The sequence below is a fragment of the Vombatus ursinus genome, unplaced genomic scaffold (assembly GCF_900497805.2).
Source record: "Vombatus ursinus unplaced genomic scaffold, bare-nosed wombat genome assembly UNPS02009770.1, whole genome shotgun sequence".
In the NCBI taxonomy this organism is placed as follows: Eukaryota; Metazoa; Chordata; class Mammalia; order Diprotodontia; family Vombatidae; genus Vombatus; species Vombatus ursinus.
In genome coordinates this window covers 7,388,295-7,411,785 of record NW_020949548.1, presented here as the reverse complement: position 1 = coordinate 7,411,785, position 23,491 = coordinate 7,388,295, and the positions used below count along the sequence as shown (strand labels likewise).

At 43.1% G+C, this 23,491-nt stretch overlaps 1 protein-coding gene across 1 annotated transcript in view; it reads left to right on the top strand.

Moving 5' to 3' along the window:
• Window positions 1-3,311: 3,311 nt before the first annotated feature.
• The window catches only part of SLC6A5 (solute carrier family 6 member 5), a 65,107-nt gene continuing 44,927 nt past the window's right edge, over window positions 3,312-23,491 (top strand). Inside the window, exons 1-7 of the mRNA XM_027852559.1 lie at window positions 3,312-3,356; window positions 3,456-3,989; window positions 6,339-6,477; window positions 10,094-10,225; window positions 10,803-10,976; window positions 18,537-18,678; window positions 21,094-21,226. Of these exons, the coding sequence (XP_027708360.1) occupies window positions 3,312-3,356; window positions 3,456-3,989; window positions 6,339-6,477; window positions 10,094-10,225; window positions 10,803-10,976; window positions 18,537-18,678; window positions 21,094-21,226 (1,299 nt within the window). The remainder of the gene's footprint in view (window positions 3,357-3,455; window positions 3,990-6,338; window positions 6,478-10,093; window positions 10,226-10,802; window positions 10,977-18,536; window positions 18,679-21,093; window positions 21,227-23,491) is intronic.

Below are 23,491 nucleotides of genomic sequence, written 5' to 3'. Positions count from 1 at the left end.
GCGAATTAAATGCTTGCGGGTGGCAACAATAGAGTTAGTTATTTTGTTTTTAGGCAACTGGGGTTAAGTAACGTGCCCAGGGTCACACAGCTAGCAAGTGTTAAGTGTTTGGTCTGAAGCTGGATTTGAACTCAGGTCCTCCTGACTTCAGGGCCGGTGCTCTATCTACTGCGCCACCTAGCTGCCCCCAAAAGAGGGCTATTTAGAACAGGACAATCTAAAAGGGGGAGGGCGGCTAAGCCCAGTCTAAGGAAGGATCGCCATTTCAGTCTGCAAATGGCTCTGCCCCCGCACCCCGCAACGTGGTCAGATGAGCTGTCTTCCTTCGCTGAGGTGTCACCCCAGTCGGGGGCCCGCACGAAGAAACATAATCGTGATTCTTTTCTCCCCCATCCCTCACTCTCTTCTCCCTAGCTTACTCTGGCTCCCAGCGCCTCTGAAACGGAAAGGGCTCGTGGACCCAACTACTATTGTCTCCCCCCAGGAGTTCTTTACTAGCCCTGCAATGTAAAACATTGGACTGACAAAAGCAATCAACCTTCTCTACATGCTCCCTTCTTTCGAAGGTGGAAGAGGATGGGGAGGCTGCGGGTAGAGGCTTGCTGCGGAAAAACCTGCGCTGTTATCTGTCCTGCGTGCAGCTCAGTGTGTACTTGTGTGAAGCGGAGAGGTGGGAGGGAGACAGAGGTGGGAGGGGGATGGCGGAGGTAGCCGCAATCTCTACGGCTTCCGCAGGAAGACTTCGACTGGCTGCCCTTCCCCCAGTTTCCATTGGCGCAAACAGAACACCCAATACAATGTGGGTTAGTGGCGGTCTCTGCATTGTTCTTCCACTGCGTGGGGGGACCCTTGGTAGTGTAGTTACTGAGGTGACACAAACGCTTTGGATCCCCAAATAAGGAGTTGGCTCAATGGGGGTTGGGTAGGGGGAGTGAGCGGGAACTACCTGTCATGTTGGATGAGGGCAAACCACAACCGTTCTTTCACTGTCTCTTCTGTCTTCAGAACCCTTCTCTTCCCTCCAGCCCACACCCCGTACCCTATATGAGGGGTCTTTAATTCACGTCCTCACCCCCCCCCCCCGCCCCATCTTGCAGCAGCACAGCGCTACAGACTATGACTTTCTTTGCTTCACACAAAGGGGTTGGTTTTTTTTTTTAATTGAAAGGAGCAAAGAAGGAGAGAAGTGGTGCATTTCCCTCCCCCTCCACTTACAAATAGAACTAAAAGTCACCCTATACTTGAAAATAACTCTTCTTTCCCCCCTAAAAGCTTTCCCTCTTCCTTGGGGTTAAAGGAACGATAGGCTTCTTTCCCAATAAGGGACAGGGGGGAAGGTCAACATCATTTCTCTCAGAGCCCTCGCGTGTGCTAACGAAAGTTAAATACAAATAACTTAAATATAAATGGGATCCACGAAAATCCTATTTAGAAAGTAGAGTGTGAATGAGTCTGTAAGCCGCAGACCTCATACATAGATAGGTGGTCCTCTCCGTATTATAAGCACCCTCAAACAGAACTTAGCACTGAGCGCCGCTACTCAAGAAAGATGGCATCATTTTAGAATTTGACTCCCAATCTAGAGAGCTGAGGAGACACCCGTCAGGCCTCGATGAGGAAGAGAAAGGGTCAGAGGCAGCAACAATGACTCAAACACGAAAAAATAATCGGCCCAACCGCTTCTTTCTGGACTTCACTTTAGGTGCAGTGGGACGTGTTCCTCACATGTTTCCTTTAATTAGAAGGAAGCAAACTTCTGTCTTCTCCTCTGGCTGAGCTCACTTCAGTAATCAGACCCCTGTGAGTCACGCTGAACACGCAAACCCCCTCCCGCCTGAGCAACAAGGGGCCGGCGCACTCTCGGCTGTTGTTGTCCCTTTAAAATCGGAATCCAAGGGGTAATGATTTATCAAACTCTTATTATCAAGAAAATGTCAAACGAAGGTCACCTTGCTATGCACTGACGCAAACCCAATCTTTCCCAGGGAGATATAGAAAGCTTTGCTCTGGACTGAGCAAAATCCATTCCATAGATAGCTTGTTCTGCGGGATCTTGTCTTCTACCAATTCAATCTGTTGCTTATCTAAGACAACAATGGTAAGTGTTTGTTTCTATTCCTTTTAGAGATGAAGAGGGCTGAGGAGAGAGGGAGATTCGCTTTAAAAATCAGTGTTTAAAAAATGAAACTGCTTGGTGTATTTTTGGGAGGTGAGTTGGGGGAGGAGAGTCTCAGAGCCTCAGGTATTTATATTTGTAAGTTTCCGGGTAGTTTCCAGGTGATGTAGGTCTGTTCAAGGTTGGAGGTCTCTTTGAAAAGATTAGCCTACGAGCGCTGTCCGTGGTGCTGAACAGCTAGATCCCTGAGTACAAGGCGGAGTAGCCCACGGATATAGCAGCAACTGTGAAGGGATCCTAGACAGAACTGCAGGTATTTGAGATTGATACAAATTGAAACCTTTAGATTCGTGCATTTGTAAGATTGGAAGGGGCTTGTTCAGATATAGATTTATTTGTCGGTGCTGAGGTTTAATATGCCATGAAAAGGAAGCAAAAAAAGAGGATTTGGGCAGGGGGTTGTTTTCCTTCAGGATGGAGAAGGGAGACAGTCGGGAAAATAAATAAGAATTAGCAGCTTGCTTGGAAGTCATCATATCAGATTAACTCTGGAAGGAGATTTGACTGTTGGAAACGGTCGTTCTCGAAAAACTTTACAAATTCCTTTAGACCACAGATTTCTAGGAATACCAATACAAGTATGCAGTAACTAATGCTCACATTTTATCCCTGGTTTTTCTGTTTTTCATATCCTCTTTGTTTGGTCCTGGAGCTCACCACTTCCTCCCTATTTGACGGTTAATTAGGTGGCTTTTTGAGAGCTCGGAATGGAGCAAAGGGTTCGGCGGTATGGGGAGGGGGGCATTTTGGCGGGTGCCAAAGCACTGGTTATGTAGTCTGCTGCCTGAGCCGCAGCAGCTTGTCCATACCCGAAAAAAAAAAGACAGTGTGCATTGTTGAATGACAAAGGAAATGGGGCGGAAAATTAAAGAATCTTTCTACACTGGTGATGGGGGAAGCAGGCACCATACAGTCGTGTTGTGAAACCCAAAGAGGCCGAGAGCTTGCAGCTGTAGAGATATTTGCTCCCGCCTCTCGCTCCTCTTACACCCCCCTTCTCCCAAAATCATCCTTTTGGCTCTGTCTCTCTCGATTCACCCTTGAACTGGGAAGACATATTAGCCTATTCATGAGATGTAGTCATTGACGAGATGGGCTAATTGAAAAGTATTGGCTTGTCTATATAGGCATATATATGAAATTCCCCCTCCAAATTACCTTGCTAGACATTTTGGAGGCGGTGATAAAATTATTGGAATATTCTTTTATCTGTGTAGAGATACACATATCAAAAGTATTGTGCTTTTCTTTTTACTCGAAAATGACATTGTGTTCTTAGGATTACTCGGGTCCGAAGGATATGAACAAGCCACTTGCAAATAGCTTGGAGGCTTCGGGAAACCCAGAAAGCTCCTCAGTGACAAGGACCAGTCCCGAGCCCGATCCTTGCCCTGCCGCCCCTTCCCAGCTGCCTAGGATTGCTAAGTCGGCTTCCAACGGTATTCAAACTTTCCTTTCGGAAGAAGCCAAAAGCTACGAGTCAGAGCGGACCAAAGTTGGGATCTGCAGCGCTAGGGCTCCACTAGATGCTGCCTCCCGCCAGGATTCTATCGAGGCCCATGCCCTGCAGACCATTCCCCCTACTGGGGACCCGGACCCGGGCCCAGGCAATGCTCCGCACTGCAGGATTCCCGCCCTTCGAGGTGCCAGCGTTGGAGGGGATGAGAGCGGGAGCCCGGGCAAGGGAACACTGGAGAAGAACAGTGCTCAGGCTGCAGGTTGGATAAACATGAGCCAGAGCACTGTGGTGCTGGGCACAGACGGCATCACTTCGGTTCTGCCAGGCAGTGTTACGACCACTTCCACCCCCGCGGTAAGTTTGGTTTCTACTTCTCCCTCCCCGAACGCCCTCAGGCCAGCAAGACATTTTCAGGCTTCACTGCCCTCAGTCCCTAACTACCCCTCTTCTGTTAATTGGGCAGAGAGCCAGGAGAATAAGTGTTTGCCAAATATCAAGCTGAAACCAGAGTAGGAAGAGTCTTACCCTGTGGTGAATGGGTGGGTGCAGCCAGAGGCCGTTTGGGGCTTCAAATGCTCCTGGGTCTCCGGGTCAGTGAAAGGGAGCAGGAGATGGGGGCATGGGATGGATCTGTTGAAGCGTTGCTAGGGCACAGACAGGCTGCTATCATGCAAAACATATCCTCAGCTCAGGTGGTGGTGGTGGTGGTGGGATGCAACAAAGCTGACTCCAAAATATGAGATGGAGCCCCAGTAGCCTCTTTGGTCAGGGCAGAGCCACTTCCTTTAACAGGTATAGCCCCTCCCATTCATGATTAATTTTGTTCCCTTACTACCATTGTCTGGAACCTACTGGAGAAAAAGAAGGAAATCATACCTATGGGAATTATTTATGACAATTAAATGAATTGGAAATTCCAGGCCAGTGAAGTGGTAGCATTCTCTCCCCCTTCCCCCGCAAGAATCTTACCCCCATACAAGGGTAGGTAAATGCTGAGGAGCTGGAGGTAGCACTTGAAATAATTTTGGGAAACATGGTCAACTCTGTGCTTCTTTCCCATGGTAGATAAATACCTCTTTCCTCATTTAGTTCCTTTCTCTTTCTTCCTATTCCTTCCCATTATTTTCCCTCAACATCCTTTCCTGCCTATGCCCTAAACATGCAAATGGTTCTCAATGCCACTGGCCATTGGCCAAATTGGCTGAGAGACCCTTTTGGACTTCGGAGTTGGGCAACTGAGAGTTGCTAAGATTGTCTGCTTGAGTCAGGTGATCTTATCTACAGGATTTGAAGTGAAAATTCTCTTAAACATTCTTTCTTTCCTGAATTCCTGGTCCTTCATTCGAGAATCCCTTCTTTCTTCCTCTACCCCATGCTCCTTTTGCCTCCTCCCCTCTTCCCTCCGTGTCTGCCTCAGATAACTGAATACATGTAGCTGGGCTCTACCTCTCCGGCAGGAGCAGGGATTGTACTGAGATGGAAAGGATAAAGGCACAGGCCACATTCCCTCCACTCGCTTTAAAAACAAATAAACAAATTCCCATGGGGCAAAGATGTTTTATGATTCTCTCCGGACTTGCCCCCTGCAGAATTAAGGGCAGTGAGTCTGTCTGTCAAAATGCAAACGACGGAAAGACTACCTCATTTACTTGTCTTTCTACCGCTACACTGATGAACAGGGCAGAGCTTCGGTTGCATTCTGTCCCTTTCTCTATGTCTCCCCACCCTCAGACCTCTGAAGGGGAGAGAGAAATACCTCAACAAAATCTAGTCCTTATTCTTGCCTGATTTAAGACCTATACCCCCACCCCTGACTGCCCATTCTTTCCAACCCTTGCCTACTCCTCTTCTCCTCATTTATTCCCTTCGAATTTCCCCCCACCCCGTACTTTCCTTTGGAAATTAGTCCATTTTCAGAGGGTCGGGATAACAGGGTCCGTCTTCGCACCCACTCAATAAAAAAGACATAGAACACAGACTTCTGGGATATGCGGAAGTTCTGAAGGGGGAAGAGAAAGGATCTGAAGTGGTCACGGCCCCTAAAATCTCGGTCTAGTGATCTGCCCCCCCTTTACAGTTTAGTTTGCCTGGCAGGCTTCTGAGAGGCCCGTCTTATCATTCCTGGAAGCGTTGTTATATTTTAGTTGCCAGCAAGGGTGAGATATCTGGGAGAAAAGATTCTTTCAGATATCCACTTCCAAAGAATCAGATTCAGGGAAAAACCCAAAATTTCGGACGCTAATTAGGAAGGTACTTTCCTGCCTTTCTCCATTGCTCTGAAAATACTTTGGAGGTCGTTTCCCCATCTCTAAAATCTCGCCCTTTCCAGCCTCCCCTACCCCCCGCCAACTCGCTCCTTCCCTCCAACCGAAGTAGAAAGTACTTCCGAACTAAGAATATCCCCTCCCTCCACCCCACCCCACCTGGGAGCTGTGCATTTAACGTCCCTAGGCTACATAACAAAAAGAGGTTCAGGGGGAGAGGGTTTCTCCCCAATTTTGCTTTAGCGCAGGTGCCTAAGGAAAGTTGTCGGTCGGGGTTTATTTATTGTTATTTATTTTTTTTTTTGGAGGGGGGCGAAGTATAGAAGAGGGAGGAATGGGCTTGGAGGGTGAGGGGTGAAAAGGGCAGAATGAGGGTCTTGCTTGTTGAATTGACACTGGGGTTGTTATGGGACCGACCAATGTGCTTTTCCACCCCTAGGAGGACGATGAAGGGGATGAGAATAAAGCCCGAGGGAACTGGTCTAGCAAACTGGACTTCATCCTGTCCATGGTTGGGTACGCAGTGGGGCTGGGCAATGTCTGGAGGTTTCCGTACCTGGCCTTTCAGAATGGGGGAGGTAGGATTTTCTGCTCTATTTCCTCGGGGAGGGGCTACCGGGCGCTTTATAGTGGGGCGTGGGAGGGACTATGACTCCTCCTGGAAAGATGTTCTGGGTTGCTCCCACAGAGCTTGAGGGTTCTGACCCCATCCTATCTCTTGATAGTTCCTTAAAGGGGAAACCTAAGAAAAATTACCAGCTGGATCCATTTAGATTCCGGATCCAAGCAGGACCCATCACTTAAAACCCTGAGGATGGGAAAATAAACTGGGAGGTTTGAGGTCTATTTGCTTCAATAATCACCATCCTGGCCACGAGACAACCGTGACCGTTATCACATTACCCTCCTACACACACACACACACACACACACACACACACACACACACACGCACGCACGCACGCACGCTCACTCGGATGAGTCTTATTAGTCTTTTACTATGCATTTACTGAATCAGGAACCGTGTATGCTAAGGCTGATCTAGGCGCCTAGAATCTTAAAGGAGTTTGAGATTCTTAAATAATCCTATCCCACCAGGAGAACACACTTAAACCAAAATTTTACAACACAGAGATTCCCACTCCCGAAGAGAAGTTATTAACAGTAAACTTGATTATTGCTTTACGGATCTGAATGGGTACCCTGCTATCTAATGTGAGTACTATGTTAATCTGATATAAATACTTGTTAAAAATAATTGGGTGATGAGGTGAGAGTAGTCTCTTAAAACACGTACGACTGCACAGACAAACATATATATTGGCAGGGCATATTTTTTCAATGAGCTAAATAGAACCCTGGGCGATTTTCGTTGTTTTCATCTTTACGGCGAGTAGAACGAACTCTTTTGGAAGGGGAAGCCTTTTTTAAATGGGATAGGCACCCTCCAAAAGGCCACCAGTCTCTGGAACTTTCTTGGCTCCCCGAGTTCTCCCCTCACACGCTCAGTTAAACGGTTCTTAGTTCTTTCCACGCTTACTGGAAAACTTGGCAACTTTTGAGGTCACCCAAGGCGCTTCTGACTCTAGTAAAGGCTTTCGTGGTTTGTTTTGGACTGCGATTCTATCTATTCTCTCATGTCCTCAGGCCAATCCAAATCACTTGGCTTGGCTGCCCTACAGGGGTAAAGCAGAGATCTATCTACAGCAGAGATGCTGATCTAAAGCCCCCAGTACAGCTCATCCTCTCCATCACCCAGCGGAAACGCTCAGTGTTGAATAGGGAAAAGGTAACTTTCAAATCCACCTGCATTTGGTAATTCTCCGCACCAAGGATATCTCGGAGTCCCGATTCCTCTAGAGGATACCCTCTAGGGAAATGAAAGGATAAAAGTTACTATCTGCTTGGCCAGTGTCCCCACCTGGAAAAGCTACGCACCTGACAGAATTCTGACGGCACGAAAAGTTCTCTAGAGGTTGTTGAGTGGTGCAATGAGTCAAGAAGAGCTGGGCTCAGGACTTATCCCTGACACGTACCAACTGGGTGACCTTCGCTGAGTCACTTAACCCTCTTATTTCCCTAAGCACCTAAAACTGAATTATAAAGGTGTGATCTGAATCTCCGAGGGAATTTCTACAGTGGGAATTCCTCACACAAGTAAAATCTGAAGTCGAGATGGAAAAAACAAACAAACATATAAAAACATCCCAAAGAATTCAGGGACACAACTTTTGCCATGCAGTCAATATCTATAAGAACATGTAGGGATGTCAGTAATTAAGGTTCCTTTTCCCCCTCAAGGATAGTTTACCAGTAATGCTATGGATCAGGAATTCTTAAGCTGGGGGCTATAAATATGGATGGCGAAAAAAATTGTATTTTTCCCCCCCACTGCTCTACAACTGAAGTTCAGCATTTCCTTGAATTATTTTAAAACATTATTCTGAGAAAAGATCATTACCAAACTGCCAAAGGAGCTCATGACACCCAAAAGGTGAAGGGCCCCTGCTATAGCTGTCCTTTGCCGTGATTGACTATTTATCTCTGTATTCAGTTTGCTTAGTTTTCCTACGATGGAAAGCTGGTCACAATTTCGTTCCTGTTTCTGAAATCAAGTGCCTAGCTGATTTGCTTAAATCCACCTTCGTTACTGACTCGTCCTTGGGGGCTGGCCTGGCAGTTTTCCCGCGCGCACCCGGGCTGAACCAATCATTTGCCTTCTTTCCTTTGGCAGGGACGGGGGCGGAGAAGCCCCTGGAATCAAGCGTTCTCAGCGTTTTTCCGCACTGCGGCTTAGGAAAGCCTTGTTCTGAGCTCGCCTTTGGTTGGAGCTTGGGTTCGCTGGGGGAGGGATGCGGACCCTGGATTGTTTCTAGAAAGGCTATAGCGAAAGGATAGATCCCACGTCCCAGGGTAGGGGAGGGGTGTCTGTGTGTGCCCCACACAGCGCTCACTGCAGGGCTTGCTAAGTCCGCCTAGCCTGGACTGAGTCCTTGAGACTTTCCTGCCCTGCCTGCTCCTCTTCTCCGCTCATCCCCTGCCACAACTGGGCACCCTGATCTGTGACTCGGCTACCCACCCAGGTGCCAAGGATCTAGGAGTCTTCGTTACCGGAGAACAATCTTCCTTCCACCACCTCCCAATCTCAATGCCTTCTGGATGACACTCCATGGCCTGTTAGTCAATTAGCTTTCAGTAAGCTCTTAATATGTGCCCTACACATTTCCAAACAGTGGAGTTAAAAAGAAAATTAAAAAACACAGTCTGAAAGCCAGGGAAGCTAGCAACTTTGACTTGGTTTTCATTTTCAAGAGAAACTGAGATTTCTTAAGTTCCAGAATTTTAGAAAGGGAAGAGAATTTAGAGATTACTTTCAAACCTCACCTAGAGCCAAGATATTCTGGTTAAAGATGCCAGCCTGCCTTGGGTGTTTCCTTTGACTCCAGGTCCCCACCCCAGCTCTTGCCCTGGTACCTAATCATACCACCCTCACCAGTGGCCGTGGGGTCAAAACCCAACGGAGCAACCGATACAAGCTCCCACATGTAATGAAACCCTCTTCACTACACCTGTGGCTAATTAGTCATTGCACTTCCTTAAAGAAATGTTTAAGATGCTCAGATGATTCAAGGAGGTAAAGGGATAATTTTAGCAATCGAGTACTCAGCTTTGTAGATATAAGGCTAAAAAGAGTGATGGAATGAATGTTAAAGCAAAACCCCAAACCAACAGATAGTATGAAATAGTGGAATGACTGCTGGTTTCAAGCCAGTATATGTGGGTTCAAATCTTTCTTGTGATATTATTTTAGTGACATTTAATAAGTCATTTAAACTCCCAAGACTTTATTCATTAGCTGTAAAGCGAGGAGGTAGGCATAGTCATCCTCTGAGGACCCTTCTAGTTCTGAATCTATCCTAAGATTTTAAAAACTTCATTAAAAAAACTGAACTGACATGTAGTGAATCAGTTCAACCAAATGTGTTTTATAAAAGAGTTGAGGTGGAGTATTAAAATATTCTGTAAGGGATATCTGAACCCAAAGATCTGCTATCATGCTGAGTCTCTGATCCAAACATCTGAGTGCTACTCCAAGGGTTAAGGTGTAATGGTGTAGGATGGGCAGGTGCTGTTCTTCCTGCCCTAATCTTGAGACACATTCTTACTTTCTCTTTTCTTGTCCTGTACAACAAGGTGCTTTTCTCATCCCCTATCTGATGATGCTAGCCCTGGCCGGTCTGCCCATCTTTTTTCTGGAAGTATCACTGGGGCAGTTTGCTAGCCAGGGTCCTGTGTCTGTTTGGAAAGCGATACCTGCTTTGCAAGGTGAGCTACTTTGCCCCCCCCCATTTACCTCTTGCTTTGTTTCCTTTTCCTCCCCCCAGAATCCCTCAGTTTCCCTCCAAGTTTCTTCTTTAGGAATGGTTACTGTTAATTCTAGCTCCCGAATCTGGCACCAGGTAACAGTGACCTTGGTGTACCAAGAGGCCAGGAGGGATAATCAGTCTCCAGTCCCCCAGCTCCAACGCAAAGAGTCCTGCCCATGGACACAAGACAGTTCCCAGCTTGCTCCACTGCATTCCGAACTCATCCTGGCTCCTAATCTCCAGGAAGGCTGCCTCACTCCCAAATCTCAGTTTCACTTAATCCCCATCATCGGGAAGGTGATTCAATCTTGAACTCACACCCTAGAGATTCTAGCTAGCCTAGCAGTTTGATTTTTTTTTTGTTCCACTATTAACATTCTGGCTGCAAAAAGATTACTTGTTCTATGCCCTTTTTTCTTCTTCTTCTTCCCTTCCCCCCAAATGATCCCTGGGGCAATATCTGGATGACATGGGATGGAATGGGTTAGGATGGGATTTTCTTTGTGATGACTAACCTGTAGTGTTTACCTCCTTAGGATGTGGCATCGCTATGCTGATCATCTCAGTCCTGATAGCCATATACTATAATGTGATTATATGCTACACACTTTTCTACCTGTTTGCCTCCTTTGTGTCTGTGCTACCCTGGGCCTCTTGCAACAATCCATGGAACACCCCAGACTGCAAAGACAAAACCAAACTTTTATTAGGTAAGTTTGGATCAGCCCGTATTTGATTTCCCCTTCATTTTAAAGATCTTTATGTGGAAACCTCTTTCTGATGTGAAGGAGTTGGGCCTAGAAGAAAGCTGTCTATGTTTAAAGTTTGGGGTTAAAAAGTGAAGGAACAGAGTTGTCTTTAAAGTGTGGGGTTAGAAACTAATGTTGTAGTGACCTTGTCTTGATTCATTTCCTGTCTCTGATTTACTACTTGGAAGATCTCAGGCGAGTCACTTGCCATCAAGTCACTGAACCTCAGTTTCCTCATTTGCAAAATATGGGGACCATTTAGTCCAGCACTCTTATTTTACAGATGAAGAAATTGAGGCCCAGGGAAATTAAGTGACTTGCCTAGACATTGCATAACAGACCGCAGATTTGAACCTCTGACTCTAAGTCCTGTATTCTTTCTACCATACCTGGCTGCCTTTGGAGGGAAGAGATGTATGTGTGTGTCTACTTGTGATGTCTTCTAACAGATATGATGCTTTCTAACATGTTTTCTTAACATAATGCTTGGCTCTGCTACTGAATAACTTTGTGATGTTAGATAAGTCAGGTAGCTGATATGAGTTGTTTTTGTGAGGTTAGTATGAGATAGTGGATAGAAAAATGCTTTGTAAACTATTGTATATTCATGATGGGAATATGATGATTATCATGAATATTTATTAGTACTAATAACAGTTTTCCCTGAAATTTCTTTAATTTTCATGAAAATTCCCTGATACATCCTTGTTAAATATTCAATCAAATTAAATTCAATCAAATTCAATTAAATATCTCATCAATCATAGTCTATGAAACTTCTTCTGTTGCTGATAGGGTCTGTAATTGTATGATGACAGTCATGAAAGTCATTTAGAATTGCTTTTTTCCCTACCTTGGTGTTGAGGTATTATTTATACCTTTGAGTGATTTGGAAGGGAAAGATGAATCTTTCTCTCCCCCCCCCCCCAGAAGATATGGAGGTACATAATTAAACACGGTTTAATACCAGTATGGTTTAGCCAAAAGAACAGTGGATATACAGGTTTCAAACTTGTCTCTGCCACTTATTAGCTGGATGACCTTGGACAAGTCACATAACCTTTTTTAAAACCTCAGTTTTTTCATCTGCAAAAGAGATGATATCACTTGCAAAACCTACTTACAATTGTTTGGAGAAAAGTGCTAATAAATGTTGGTAATTATTACTATTTCTCTAGAGAGCTAATTTGAAAGGTTAAAATAGAAAGGTCAAACTCAAGACATCATTGTCCAATAAAATGCTTACAACCATAGACTTAGCAGGCACCTTAAAGGTCATCTAGGCCAACTCATTCATTTTACATATGAGGAAACTGAGGCTGAAGGATTAAGTGGTCTGTCCAGGTCATGTGAATAGTCATCAGGGGTGTGACTTGAATCTGGGTCCAGAGCAAGTATTCTTCCTACTATAAAATGCCATTTTCTTATTTTGGGGTTCTTCCCTCAAGCTGCTATGAGGCCTTGGCACTTCTAGGGATTTTGTGTTCAGTCTTCCATGCAGTTATAGAATTGGAAAATCTGCTTGCCATAACTACTGGCCAGAAAACACACTGATCTATAGTTATTCTTCCACTCCCACCTAGCCATCTGCCCTTGGCACGGGAGTCTGAATATTTGTTCTCGGTATTCTTTAGCTGCAGGAATCAAACCAAATGATGGACTCAGGCCATTTTAGATTTAAAGGAAATATCAGTTAGCCTGGAATCTTTCCCTTCAGACCTGTGAGGCTGTTTCATAAGCAAGGTTATATCTTGGAGGCCAAAGGACTTCCAAGGAAATGCCAGTTTGGAGCAGGGAGTTTTATCCCTGATTCAGCAGTCTGAGGATGATTTCCTCCTAGACACTGCAGAACTTGGACCTTGCTCTAGAATTGTGATCACTGTAAATGTAAAGGCCAAATCCAGAGCCTCAGTGCTTTTAGTATTAAAGGCCCCAGAGCATTTTCTCTTAAGAAGAATGTGGTTCTCACTCTAGTTTAGTTTGGAGTTTCCATCTCCCTTTTTCCCTCCACACCTTGGTAGCTGTTGGCTGCCAAGAAGCAGTTGTCTCCAGGAGCATATGTGGTCTCATAAGTGAAGTAAAGTTATTCTGGGTTGATGCCTTATTTAATGTTTTTGATCATGGGATCAAAACAAAATCTGGGCACCTGGATAAGTACCTACTAAGTGTGAACTCCTGGACCATGGTAGGAAAGGGGATTTGAATGATGTCCAAGTGTTTGAAAAGGATGCCTCCTGTGTTTTACTGTTCATTGGATGTATAGTCTTTACTATAAGTGGCTTGAAATGCCTGTATTGAGAGTGGGATTTGCTGGTGTTAAAACTCTGCGTCTAACTCTAACAAATCGTATTTTTAAAATGTATCCCATTTTGTACCCTTCTATGGATATGGCATCTTAGCCTGCTGCCTGCTTTGCCTACTTCTCCCTCACCAAGTATTGGTTCTGGTCAGGAGAGTAAAAGACAAAAGAAATAAGGACCGATACCTGCCCTTAAGGAGTTTATAGTCTAGGTTGAAAGACAAGCAGAACACACCTAACATACAAATGGAGAATAGTTCAGCTATATATGTATATATGTATGTGTGTGTATATATACATACATATATATATACATATATATAACATATATGTTCATAGTTGAAAAGGTGGGTTTAAATACTGTCTCTGCTACTTACACCTGTGTGACCTTGGGTAAATCATTTAACTTTGCAGGGCTTCAGTTTTCCCTCCTGTAAAATGAGGGGATTGGATTTATGGCCTTGAAGGTCACTTTCAGCTCTAAATCTATGATTCTATGCTTCAACACTATGGTTTTCTTATAGACAAGCACTGTCCTTATCCTGTCAGGAATAGGAATAGCGAGGTGATTTGAACCATGAACTCTTCCTTAAAGGACTCAATAATTTAGCATCTATGGCATGTACATTGTGTTGTTCAGAATATGAATTATGGGGAAAGGGGTGAAAATTGTTCATCCTGATTATGTCCCTATACACTATAAACTTCTCAGGGCAGAAATTTATGGAGTGTAGTGTTAAGTGTTTCATGTGAAAGTAGGGGATTTGGGTCCAAATCTTGGTTCTATTTCTTACTACCTGTGTTACTATAGGCAAATCACTTTAAATTCTCTGGGCCTCAGTTTCTCACCTGTGAAGTGAGTGGATGGGACCAGATGTTTTCTATGACCCCTTCCAGCTCTAGATCTGATTATATGAGTTATGTTTTTCCAACTTTATATATATATATATATATATATATATGTTTGTGTATGTATGTATGTTTCTCTAGACCTCTACCAGAGTGCTTAGGACATCTTTGAAAAATTGAGTTCAATTATTTATATAACTGCTCTGCAGTGGTCTAAATAATCTTTGGTGATCTGATGTCCAGGACCTAGTTAAGCTACTCACTGCTCTAAAATCTTCAGTGGTTCCATATTGTCTCCCAAGTGAAGATTAACCTCCATAGCTTGCCAGTCAAAGTTCTTCAAATTCACAATCTCATGCTACCTTTTTATTCCCTATAAGCTCTATTCCCTATAAATCTTCTCCATGCATTAGATATTTCAGGCAAACTGGTCTACTTTCAGTCTCCTGAACAGTGTGTGTGTGTGTGTGTGTGTGTGTGTGTGTGTATGTGTGTGTGTGTGTGTGTGTTGGTGCTTCTGTTTAAGCTATTCTTGATACCTATAATGCTTTCCTTTCTTCACCTGTTGAATACCAACCTAGGCTTTCTAGTTCAATTCAAATGCCATTTCCTCCAGGAAGCCTTCCTTGATACCCTTCCCCCTTGGACCTAGCACTTAGTTTTGCCCCTCTGTACTGCATTCATCATATACTATTATGTAGTTTATCTCTGTCTTATTCCTCCCTGAAATCTTGGGACTGGGTGGTTTCCAAATTCTGCATGTCTCTAGGAGTGTTCAACACATAATAGAAGCTTAATCAATATTTGTTGAATTGAGAATAAAGAATAATTTCCCTGTAATATGAGTCCTGTTGACCTTTTGGAAGAACAGGAGCCCCCAAAAGATTAACAGAAACACGAAACACGACCTAATTTAAACATATAAATATATCTTAATTTTAATTAAAATTTTAATTAAATGCTTCGTTCCCTTCCAAGTCTTAAGAAGGAACATGCTTTCATTTATTAAGAATTGCCCCAGCAAACAAAATTCCATCCTCACAATTAACGTGATCACTGTTTCTCCTCTTTGTTCAGGGTTGGTGAGCTGCAGAAAACAAGGCTGGGAAGTTATCTCTCTGTAGGGAGATGGCTGGGTTTAGGGGGCTGGAAAGCACACTTTTGCCCCCTGGTGGTAGAAAGGGAATGCTGCAGAAAGGAGAGAAGGTCTGGTACTGCAGTGGTGCACTGCCGCAGAATCAGTGACCTTGCCTTCCATCCAGCACTCTCTGAGAGATATAATCTAGTGCGTACCTTGCAGTCACATGGTTTTACAATGCCTCCCCCCCCCTTTTTTTCTCTACTTCAGCATAGGTTCAGAAGGAATTCACTGTTCGCTTATTTCTCCTACTACCATGTTAGGTAACCATTCTCATGAAATGCTGCAGAATTAGACAAGACTGTCCTGCTGATTACAGAGATGCCTGATTGGTGGGCTTTAGTCATTTGTGTGTAAGCCTGGGTGTTGGTTGAACAAAAGTGTTCTGGGTAAATGTTTAATGGTTATTATATCAGTCCTCCTGGACTTCTTTGTCATTCTGTTAAGCAGCACTCTGGTGATGATGGCAGCAGGTAATTACTACATAGCTATCGAAGGAAATCTGGATTCACGGCTTGAAAAGTAGAACTAGGAGGAGATAGGAAGTCGAGAAGAGGAGGCACGGAGCCATGCCAGGGGAGAATTGTTGAATACATACTTTATTTTTATCTGTTTTCTGCTGAAAAATGGCAGGTTTAGGAGACTGTGTTAGAGTAGGGACAAAAACACTGGATTAAGAGGCAGTAGACTTGATTTCCAGACCCGGCTCTGCCACTCATTCCATGTGTAATCTTACACATCATAGATTTACAGCTCAAAAAGACCTCAATGATTATCCATTCTGGGCTGTGTTGCCTGAAGGATTGAACATTGGGTTTGGAGTCAGGAAGACCTTCATTTGAATCTTTCCTATGACCCTTGGCAAGTCTCTGAGCTTTTGTTTCTTTTGTTGTAAAGTTGGGATAATAATAGCCCCTATCATAACTGCTAGCCAGGAAAGCCCTCTCTGGAGGTACTCTTACACTTCCGCCTAGCCAGCTGCCAACAGTTGTAGTGTGGGATTAAAGGAGATCATGTATATATAAAGCACTTTGAAAATCTTAAATCTTATAAATGGAAATAAACAAATCATATCCTTCCCTCATTTTAGAGACGAGAAAATGAGGCCCAGGGAGGTAAAGGTTCTGTTCAAGGTTGCAAAGGTAGATAGGCAGCAGAGCTGGATTCATACCTTGGTCCTCTGACTCTAAAGTCAGCCTTCTTTCTACTGTACTGTACTGTAACTTGGGTAGGCAGATTTAAAGTATCCACTATGTGCCAGGCACTTGGTAGGGAACTGGGGATACAAAGGCAAAAGTAGAACAGCCCCTACTCTCAAGGACTCAAATTCTAACAGGGGAAACTACATGTACACAAATATATAACACATATGCAATGCAGATTAAAAGTGACAATTGGAGGGGAAGGTACTAGAAGCTAGAGACCAGGGGCCTTGGGCTATGTCTTGAAAGAAGCCAGGGATTCCAAGAGGCAGAGGTGAGGAAGGAAGGAATTCCACTTATAGGGGATGGCCAGTGTAAAGACATGGAGACAGAAAATAGAGGTTTGTGTGTAAGGAAAAACAAAGTAAGCTAATATGACTAGAGTGTACTGGGAGTAGTATGTAAGGAGACTGGAAAGGGAGTGTGGGGTCAGGTTGTGCAGAGCCTTAAATGCTAGACAGAAGAGTTTGTGTTTGGTCCTAGATTTAATAGGGAGCCACTAGAATTTGTTGAATAGTGTAATGATATGGTCAAATTTACACTTTAAGAAAATCACTTTGGTGACTTTATGGGGGATGGCTTGGAGTATGGCAGGAAGGAGACCGATTAGGAAGCTATTGCAATAATCTGGGCAAGAGGTAATAAGGACATGAACATGTATGGATAGAAAGGACGGGATAAATGCAAGAGATGTTGTGGAGATAGAAATGGCTATATCTCTAACATGGCTAATTTCCGATAGCTAACCTCATAGCTAATAGTGAACAAGTCACGGCAATTATACTCTCACAATGACTCTTGCATGTCTTTTCCTCTCCATTTCCACTGCTACCATCTTGGTCAAGTCTATCATTATTAGTCCCTCACTAGACTGTTGCAATCACCTATTAACACATCTTCCCAACTTCCATTCTCTTTCCCCTCCAGACTGTAATTCATACTTCTGCTAGATTAATCTTCCTAGTACATGGATCTGGTCATGTTACTCTTTTTTCTTCTTCTGTGACTCTCTGTTCTAGGTTGAATAAAGTTTAGACGCCTCAGCCTGGCATTCAAAGTATTTCACAACCTAGCACCAACTCTATTTCTATAGGCTCATCTCAGATTCCTTCTCTGCACCCACCATGTTCTAGCCAAACTGGAACTATTCTCTATCCACAAAACACATTCCCTACCTTCCCATCTTCATGTTTTTGCTCACTCCATTTCCTATACCTAGATCACACTCTTTCCTTCTTCATATTGAATTCCTGGCTATCTTTTAAAGCAAATGCCACATGCTAAATGAAGTCTTCCCTATTTTTCCTCATCAGGGGTACGCTGGAACCAGCTTAAAGCAGCTGGTGAGAGCTGATTGTTAAATTTAAAGTATGAGCATTTATCCTCTGGAAATCTGCAAACCTACAAATTCAGGTCTTAATTTTATTGTTTTGTTGTTTAGAATTAAGAAAGTAATGGAGATAATGTTAGTAATTCTGATTAAACCTAAAAGTGTGTTATGAGTACATTCCCCCCACCCCAGTCTATTTTTAAACATTTTTGAGCACATCCCTGCTCATAGATAGTGATCACTGCCTTTGGGCCTGATGTATACTTTGTTTTGGACTTCTTTAATGTATGTCTCATATATGGTATATTGTACTTTTTGGTATAGGTTTACATACCTTATGTACTTTTTATATCTTTTTTTTAGCATCTGGCACAGTGCTCTGTAAGAAGAAAGTGCTTAATAAATGTTTATTCAGTTGTTTTTCTCATTGGGTTGAAATCCAATGCTCTGAATCTTTTGGTTACTTTCAAGAGGTTTAATTTTTCTAATTCTAGAGGACATCACTCAGCATTCCCCTGAAATCACTATTTTTGGAACTATGTTTGATCTCCATTTTTAGAATTCCTGAAGATATACAGATGCTTCTTTCCTTTAAACATTTAATTTTTGCATGGCTAATGCCTGATGTAATTCTTGGCACATGGGCAGGTGTTTCATAAACGTTTGTTGACTGATTGATTTTCCCTCTTCATCTTCCAAACAGATTCTTGTTTTGTTGGTGATCATCCAAAAATACAAATTAAGAACTCAACTTTCTGTACGACTGCCTATCCAAACTTGACAATGGTTAACTTCACCAGCCAAGCCAACAAGACATTCGTCAGTGGGAGTGAAGAGTATTTCAAGTAAGAAGGAAGTTTCTAGAGGACTCTCAAATTCCTTCCCCAGAGAAAACATGTGAAATCAATTGATTAACATATAGCAGTCCCAAATGAGAGTTAGGCAGGGTCCCTAGTCTGCTCACCAGAGGCCAGGGTCAATTTGTCGCACTTCCATATTTTCCTTATTGAAGTGGAAAATGCTGATTTTTCTCTCTGGCATGCTGCCTGGAGGCTTCTTTCCTTTGCTAAAGTACCCTGTAGAACTAGAAAAGGAGAGTCAGGTTGAATAATAATGATTAGTGAGTAAACTGATGTATGTATCCCCCCAAATCCCCTCACACACAGAAAGCTAGTTCAGGGTCAGCACCCACTCAAAATTTTAGCTCATAAACCCCTACTAATGCATTTATTTTTGCTAAGACAACCAGGGAAGACATATTAATTCAAAACAAAAGACAAATCGTACAGTAACCTTTCACAAGGTTACTGTATCTGGTGTTACCTAGATTTGGGGTTGGAATATTCCTTGTAACTCCTCTCAAATCTCAGATTGACATTCTGGATCTCTTCAAACCATTTTGGGGACTTGATATTTTGGGGATTGGATATCAAAAGAATGTTCTGCCCATATCCACTGGGGTACACTCTCTCATAGCCAGTGTAAGATATTTATTCATGCAGAAACCATTGAACGTTAATGCAAAGGTGCATACATGGAGGGAGAACGTGTGAAGAGACTTCACACATTTGTAGTTGAGTTTAGGGCACACTGTGTGGCCACGGTAATTCACACCTCTGACACTACCGAGCAAGGTTGTTCACTGGTGACGTCATCATGCTGCCCTCTGCTTAATACTGTGTTCTATGTGCTGGGTGTCTGCTGGTCACTCTCTGCAGTGATTCCTAAATTGCTCTATGCTGCCATCTTCTGGGTTGCAGCAGCTAGTACACTTTTCCTTCACTACACTGATCTTAAGGTCTTTTATACCACACTGTGACAAGTCATGGATAGTCTAAGGTCATGGGGTAATGCAGACTAGGCTCAGAATCAATACTCAACCAACAGAAGCCCTCAAGCCAGGACTGTCTGTTTTTGAGGCCACCCCTTTCACAAGGTTACTGTATCTGGTGTTACCTAGATTTGGGGTTGGAATATTCCTTTTAACTCCTCTCAAATCCCAGATTGACAGTCTGGATCTCTTCAACCATTTTGGGGACTTGATTAAAAAAACAACAACAAAGAATTACTAATGTGGCTCATATGGTGAAGTTCTGGTGTGTGTGGGAATAATGCTTCTGGTTGAAATGCAAATAAATTTGAGGTCAACAATGAAAGGGTTGATAAGGCCTGAGACAATTGTCTGTGATGCTGGTAAAGGTTCAACAATCTATTTCCTCCCAACCCCGCAAATGTAGGCAGGATGCATTTAAATTTAATCGGCATCATTACCATTTTCTCCATCACTTTCTTAAGTTAAGAGACATAAGAGACAATCAACAAAACAAGAAATTAAACCCTGATTTGTAGTTTTGCAGCTTTTCAAGGCATAAGGTTCTAGAAAGCCAGTTCTAGCACACTTCTGGCTATAGACCACCTCTTTACATACTTTGTTCTCTGTTCTTAACTTTATTATACATATCTGCCAAAAATAACATACCTTACTGGTCTCCCAAGTGCTACAACCACTGGTAATACTACCATTATTAATCATGGTAGTGGTAGTAATATTATTAGAGGGATATTTTGATGAACTCAACCAGAGCTTTCAATTAATCGGAATTTTGTCTCAGAAAAAAATGACAATAAGCTTCATTTCTAAGATACTTAGATATTGATCTGGGTGTATTCTGGGGTCCACACATTTCACCTCCCTACAACTATATACACCTATGTCACTAGACAACAAGAATTGAGAGTTACAGATTTGCCATCCTCAGCCGTTAAATAAAAAAATTAAATGATATTCTCTAGACTATACTTATGAAGGCATATGGTTTTGAGTAGGTCCAGACACAGAAATGCTTACTCAGCTCTGGGAGGGGGTAGGAAAGAAGAGATCAACTAACTCAGCAAACACCTGTTAAGTACCTACTATGTTCAAAGTACTGTAGATACAGAAACAATTGAAAAAAATTCTTGTCTACAAGGAAGTTCCATTCTACAGTTAATTTTGCTGGTATGTTTTACTGTTAGATTTGACCGTTAAGATATCCTGAGTGCCTCCAGCATGGGTAAAACCAAACCCAAGGAAGCCTGTCTGCTTTGTGTAACAAGGGCTCAAATTGCTGAATCCCAGTTGCTTATCCATCAATCTAATCTAAAGTCCTCTGCCCTAGAATGCTCAGGGACACAGGGAGTGATCAGTGTAGTCCTGTTGAAAACCCTTTCTGCTGGTTGACTCCTGTCTAACTTACTGTCATTGTCTTTTTGACTCTCAGGTATTTTGTGTTGAAGATTTCTGCAGGAATTGAATATCCTGGTGAGATCAGGTGGCCACTAGTTGTATGTCTCTTCCTGGCTTGGGTGATTGTATATGCATCCCTTGCTAAAGGCATCAAGACATCAGGCAAAGTAAGAGTTTCTCCTTACTTACTAAAGCAAAACTTCCAACCCACTTTCCAGGTGGTAAGGCATTAAACTGTAGTTGTCACCAGGGGCAGTGCCCTGGAATGTGATTGGTCACCTGGAGGTCATCGGAGGGCAACATGGATCCTATTTTCACCCAGAAATAAAGCCACGTGGGAAGGTAGAGTGGCCCTCTCACCCCTTCCAATTCCACTGTGGTTACATTTTTCCCTACAGTCCTGGATTGTGGTCTCTCGATCTCAGCTTGCTGTTAACCAGTCCTCACCAAATCTCAATTGACAGCTTTGATGTTAGCTGGTCAGACACAATACCTCAGAGGATAATATTTTACAGGGGTGACCAAAATCCCTTTAAGAGCCAAAGACATATAAATAGAATGGTGGGTGTTGAATGGCAGGGTGCATATTTTAGAATGGGGATCCTTGGCTTCCTGCTTCTAAAATCTTGCTCCTAATCTAAGACAGCCTGTTAAGGCAAGTATTCTTAATGTTTTTGTGTCATTGTCCCTTTTGGCAGTCTTGTGAAGTCTATGGGCTTCTCATACTAACATTTGTTGCCTACATTCATAACGAAGGGAACTGCTAAATTTCAGTTAGAATTTGGTGTAAATAAAGATTTATTTATTTTTCGCACCCAAGTTCACAGATCCCCTGAAATCTATCCATGAACCTCTTGGAAGACCTTGGGTCCTAGGTTAAGAATCTCTGCTTTTAAGTGTGGCTATATTAAAATAAGCAAACAAACAAACAACTCTTTATTGGGACGAAAAATCAGGCAAAATTGTGAGGTCTCTCTTTGCCACCTTCTCACTCTCTCTCCTGGTACTCCAGGGAACTCCAGCCTATTTTTGACTCCTCATTGCCCTGGGCCCACTCTCCTGACTTCTGCTACTTGGGGGCTTGATGATGCCCTGTTTCTTCCTATTGAAAAGACTTGATGAATCTTCCAAGGTGTTAGTGAAATTTTCTTCTTTTCCCCTGGTTTTTAGAGCTACAGGGAACCTCAGAGATCCTACAATTAATTTCCTTCATTTTCCTGATAAACAGAGGCCCAGAGAGGGGAAGCAACATACTGGGTCACCTAGTTAGTTCCTGGCACAGCTGGTTCTAGACTCCAGATCTCCTGATCTCCTGCCTAATTTGCTTTTATACTGCCCCTAAGTGGTAATTTTAGGATATGAGAAGATTTGAACCCTCAGCCTTCAACTAGGTCAGTTCCCACAGAGAACAGATTTGTTAGAGATTCTGGGCTCCCTCTTTAGATATAAGTTTAGAGTAAACACTATCCCATATTTCTATAATGTCTTTAGGGCTCATTGGACCCTGGCTTTTAGCAAAATGGCTTTCTAGCAGAAGCGTATGAGGTCTTTGCTCAGCAGTAATTAATCCAGAAAAAGAGAACCAGGAAAGACCAACTGTGAGAATGGTCTTGCAAGTTGCAGAGGAAAGGCTGGTTGTCTTAGGAAAGGTGTAAATGGAAGGAGAGTAGCTTCTAGGTCATGACTATTTAACTGAGAAGAGGAGTATACTTAATGTGTCCTGAATGACCCCTAAATTGAAGGACATTGATTTATCTAGAAAGTGCTGGCCTTGGTAGTGGAAATGGAGAAATTTGATTGGCAGAAAATGGATATTTGCCAAATTCTCATTTGACTGTAAGTCAAAAGAATGCTAGACTTGGAGTCAGGGAAAACTAGATTTTTCTTGCTCTGTCACTAACCTTTTGACCTTGACCCAATCCCATAACCTTTATCTAAGAGGGTGTTGTGCTCACTTTTTCCCACTACCCTGGAGTATGGTCAGGGCTCTTGAGTCTTATGTAGTTTTTGAAATTAGCTCTTCAGGGACCATAGTTAATGGAACTGTGTAGATAGGTGTTTTTTTCTCAGAGCAGTTAACCTGTGGCTCTGCCTGTCTGGGAAGGATTTCCAAACAGGGATCAAGGATCAATTACTGTAATAGGAAATATTTAAAAGAAGTGACAAATCACCATTCATTATCTTGGCCAAGGTTGCAAAGGCCCTAATCATGATGTAGTGCCTGGGAACATAGGTGGATGACCTGCTTAACTTGGCTGGAATATTTGGTGATTGAAATTCCATGAACAATGTCACTGAAAAATGATAGAGACACATGAGTTCTTTCTTCTTTGCTTGAGGATGAGGCTGCTTTCTCCTGGAAGTCTTTAAGGAGATTGGGAAGACTTAGTCACTATTTTTTTTGTAGAAGAGCTCAACAATAAAAAACAAAC